The sequence below is a fragment of the Oncorhynchus mykiss genome, chromosome 19, assembly GCF_013265735.2.
Source record: "Oncorhynchus mykiss isolate Arlee chromosome 19, USDA_OmykA_1.1, whole genome shotgun sequence".
NCBI lineage: Eukaryota > Metazoa > Chordata > Actinopteri > Salmoniformes > Salmonidae > Oncorhynchus > Oncorhynchus mykiss.
This window is the reverse complement of record NC_048583.1, coordinates 60,571,602-60,576,253: the sequence shown is the minus strand read 5'-3', so window position 1 is coordinate 60,576,253 and position 4,652 is coordinate 60,571,602. Positions and strand designations below refer to the sequence as shown.

Below are 4,652 nucleotides of genomic sequence, written 5' to 3'. Positions count from 1 at the left end.
CCTTCATTTTGTCTGTCACAGTGGTCAGGTATTCTGCCACTGTGTTCTCTCTGTTTTAGGGTCAAATAGCATTCTAGTTTGCTCAGTTTTTTTGGTTGATTCTTTCCAGTGTGTCAAAATAGTTATATTTTGGTCATCATTTGGTTTGGTCTAAATGTGTTTCTGTCCTGAGGCTCTGTGGTGTCTGTGTTTCTGAACAGAGCCCCAGAATCAGCTGGCTGACGGGACTCTTCTATAGGTTCATCTCTGTAGGTCAGGGCTTTGTGGTGGAATGTGTGGGCATTCCTTTTAGGTGGATGTAGAATTGAACAGCTCTTTTCTGGATGTTGATCAGTCGCTGTTGTATTTCTGTTTCAGAATCCTATAAGAGAAGTCCAAGTAGCACAAGGACAATCCAAAACGATTACGGTATTTATTATTATTATTTATTATTATTATTTATTATTATTATTATTATTATTATTATTATTATTATTATTATTATTAGGATCCATGTGGTCTGACACGTAACGGAAAATACATTAGACAAAAATACTTTACAATTTACATGTAAAGACTTTACAAATAGACCAGACAGTTGTAATACCTGAAAGGTAACGTTTAATGTGGGTGTGAAACCGTTGAATCGTATCCGTTTTCACACTCACAAGTCTGCCTCATTGTATGTGCAACATTCACTCAGTCCAGGTTGATTTGAGAATGTTGCATGTAATGACTTGATGTGCATTCAACAAGGCCTGCTGTTCACCGGTTCACTGAATACACCGCTGATCATTTGACTGTTCCTAGGTGGGGTCGGGCCGTGGGACGCGGGGCCTGTAGTCGTCACGGCGGTACACCCGTTCACGGGGCAACAGCCTGGCGACCTGAGCTTCAACCCTGGCGACCGCATCACTGTGGTTACCAAGACAGAGTCACAGTATGACTGGTGGGAGGGAACGCTGAACGGACGGACCGGAATCTTCCCCGCTAACTTCGTCTCCTACCCCTGAACACACACTCACACTCTCTCTCTCACACACAGGTCTGTCACACACATGGACACTTATATTGCTGGGAGTAATGTTTTCAACACACTACATGGACACATGATGTCCCACACTCTGTAACACGAACACTCTCCACAATGTTCAAGACTCACACTAACTGACTCTGATTACTACAGTTCAGGGGAAGGTCTTCCTATTGGACGGTATGGGTAGTCACGCTGTCTTCCTATTGGACGGTGTGGGTAGTCACGCTGTCTTCCTATTGGACGGTATGGGTAGCCACCCTGTCTTCCTATTGGACGGTATGGGTAGTCACGCTGTCTTCCTATAGGACGGTATGGGTAGTCACGCTGTCTTCCTATTGGACGGTATGGGTAGTCACGCTGTCTTCCTATAGGGCGGTATGGGTAGCCACGCTGTCTTCCTATTGGACGGTATGGGTAGCCACGCTGTCTTCCTATTGGACGGTATGGGTAGCCACGCTGTCTTCCTATAGGACGGTATGGGTAGCCACCCTGTCTTCCTATAGGACGGTATGGGTAGTCACGCTGTCTTCCTATAGGACGGTATGGGTAGTCACGCTGTCTTCCTATTGGACGGTATGGGTAGCCACCCTGTCTTCCTATAGGACGGTATGGGTAGCCACGCTGTCTTCCTATAGGACGGTATGGGTAGCCACCCTGTCTTCCTATTGGACGGTATGGGTAGTCACGCTGTCTTCCTATTGGACGGTATGGGTAGTCACGCTGTCTTCCTATTGGACGGTATGGGTAGTCACGCTGTCTTCCTATTGGACGGTATGGGTAGCCACCCTGTCTTCCTATAGGACGGTATGGGTAGCCACCCTGTCTTCCTATTGGACGGTATGGGTAGTCACGCTGTCTTCCTATTGGACGGTATGGGTAGCCACGCTGTCTTCCTATTGGACGGTATGGGTAGCCACCCTGTCTTCCTATTGGACGGTATGGGTAGTCACGCTGTCTTCCTATTGGACGGTATGGGTAGTCACGCTGTCTTCCTATTGGACGGTATGGGTAGTCACGCTGTCTTCCTATTGGACGGTATGGGTAGCCACCCTGTCTTCCTATAGGACGGTATGGGTAGCCACCCTGTCTTCCTATAGGACGGTATGGGTAGCCACCCTGTCTTCCTATAGGACGGTATGGGTAGCCACCCTGTCTTCCTATAGGACGGTATGGGTAGCCACCCTGTCTTCCTATAGGACGGTATGGGTAGCCACCCTGTCTTCCTATTGGACGGTATGGGTAGCCACGCTGTCTTCCTATAGGACGGTATGGGTAGTCACGCTGTCTTCCTATTGGACGGTATGGGTAGTCACGCTGTCTTCCTATTGGACGGTATGGGTAGTCACGCTGTCTTCCTATTGGACGGTATGGGTAGCCACGCTGTCTTCCTATAGGACGGTATGGGTAGCCACCCTGTCTTCCTATAGGACGGTATGGGTAGCCACCCTGTCTTCCTATTGGACGGTATGGGTAGCCACCCTGTCTTCCTATAGGACGGTATGGGTAGCCACCCTGTCTTCCTATAGGACGGTATGGGTAGCCACCCTGTCTTCCTATAGGACGGTATGGGTAGCCACCCTGTCTTCCTATAGGACGGTATGGGTAGCCACCCTGTCTTCCTATAGGGCGGTATGGGTAGTCACGCTGTCTTCCTATAGGACGGTATGGGTAGCCACCCTGTCTTCCTATTGGACGGTATGGGTAGTCACGCTGTTTCCTATTGGACGGTATGGGTAGCCGCGCTGTCTTCCTATAGGACGGTATGGGTAGCCACGCTGTCTTCCTATAGGACGGTATGGGTAGCCACGCTGTCTTCCTATAGGACGGTATGGGTAGTCACGCTGTCTTCCTATTGGACGGTATGGGTAGTCACGCTGTCTTCCTATTGGACGGTATGGGTAGCCACGCTGTCTTCCTATAGGACGGTATGGGTAGCCACCCTGTCTTCCTATAGGACGGTATGGGTAGCCACCCTGTCTTCCTATTGGACGGTATGGGTAGCCACGCTGTCTTCCTATAGGACGGTATGGGTAGCCACGCTGTCTTCCTATAGGACGGTATGGGTAGCCACGCTGTCTTCCTATTGGACGGTATGGGTAGCCACGCTGTCTTCCTATAGGACCGTTCCTACCTGAACTTTACTCTGTGGCTCGCTATAGTCCAGTTCATTAAGGTCAGCCTGCTTCTGAAACCGTTCAAAACAGGGAGGGACCTACCTGAATTTGTCCAATAGAAACTCTTGTTTTCATTGCAAAACCGTTTTTCTACAGTGTTTTGATTAATGAATGTTAATGATGTTACCAGCCAGCTCTGTTCACTTCTAGAGACCCGAACCACGCTGGGAAGGGTGATGTAGAAAGACTATATCCGAGCCAGTGCAGTGCAGTTTGGGTCGGCAAGATGGTGTGAATAAGGTACCAGTTTTAGAGCATTGAACAGAGGAAAGCTACAGAACGGTGCTGTTAATCTGTTATATTCTCACTCGTTATATTATATGCTGTACGGCAAGTCACAAATTGGCTTGGCAAGGGTGTTTGGCATTATATTACAATGAAGTCGATAGATCATTTTATTTGTTTTGTTTCTATTAAAATGCATTATAGATCATCTGTACCTGCCGGTTATTTTATGCTCTGTAGTTTCTGGGATTATGTGCAGTATTTTACATTTTACTCCGTACTGCCGTTTTTGTATGATGCTGGATCAAAAGTATTTAATATAAAATAATCTGTTTTATCTTAACATCTGTATGTAATGATAGTTTGTACGGATTTCTCTCTGAATGTGTGTGTGGATATGTATTAAAGAACCTTGTCTGTAAGAGGGTGTAGTTTTGTCTTCTGGCCACAGGAGGGCGATGTACTCCTGTCTCTACTGCCAATCAGGATGCTGTCCCATTTTCTACCTTCACCTAATATGCCCGTGTCATGCATTTTAAAAGCATTGAATTGGTGCAAGCATGGCTGGTCTGGCTGTAATATCAGTGATTTCTTTAAGTCAAATTTCCCCATGTCCACTTGCCAACACACCACTCACAAACACTGTGTGTGTGTGTGGTAAATTATTGTCCAGGGTGTGTGGTGTGGTGTGTGTGTGTGTGAATGATTGTCCAGGGTGTGTGAAGTTCTACCTTGGAATAGTAGATTATTGCCCTGGGGAAAAGACATGCGTTCTTATGAAATTGAAAATTCCATATTTTTTAATTTAATAGCAAAGAACAGAACATCTGTACAGGACAACATTCCTCACCCTGTCATGGGCCTATAAGAACACAACAGCAGAGACTGAGGCACAGTCTGTCATATCACGTCTGGCCCTGACACCGGACAGGACAACGTTCCTCGCCCTGTCAGTGGGGCAGAGACTGAGGCACAGTCTGTCATATCGCGTCTGGCCCTGACACCGGACAGGACAACGTTCCTCGCCCTGTCAGTGGGGCAGAGACTGAGGCACAGTCTGTCATATCACGTCTGGCCCTGACACCGGACAGGACAACGTTCCACACAACTACAGTCGTCTGCGTTAAAAAGAGAACACGGCAACAAGACCACACCCCCTTTTAACGATAAGACGGCCTCCATCTCCCGTCACCTCAACATCCCTTGCACCTTGGTGACCTATTTCGACACTGTTTCAT

The 4,652-nt window shown here is 47.6% G+C and overlaps 1 protein-coding gene across 2 annotated transcripts in view; it reads left to right on the top strand.

The window, feature by feature from the left end:
• Window positions 1–3,836, top strand: part of LOC110498225 (SH3 domain-containing YSC84-like protein 1) — a 49,701-nt gene extending 45,865 nt beyond the window's left edge. For both annotated transcript variants that reach the window (XM_036955256.1, XM_036955255.1), the window contains exons 10-11: window positions 358–408; window positions 790–3,836. In XM_036955256.1, coding sequence (XP_036811151.1) covers window positions 358–408; window positions 790–992 — 254 coding nt within the window. In that variant the 3' untranslated portion in view covers window positions 993–3,836. The remainder of the gene's footprint in view (window positions 1–357; window positions 409–789) is intronic.
• The last annotated feature ends 816 nt before the right edge of the window (window positions 3,837–4,652 follow it).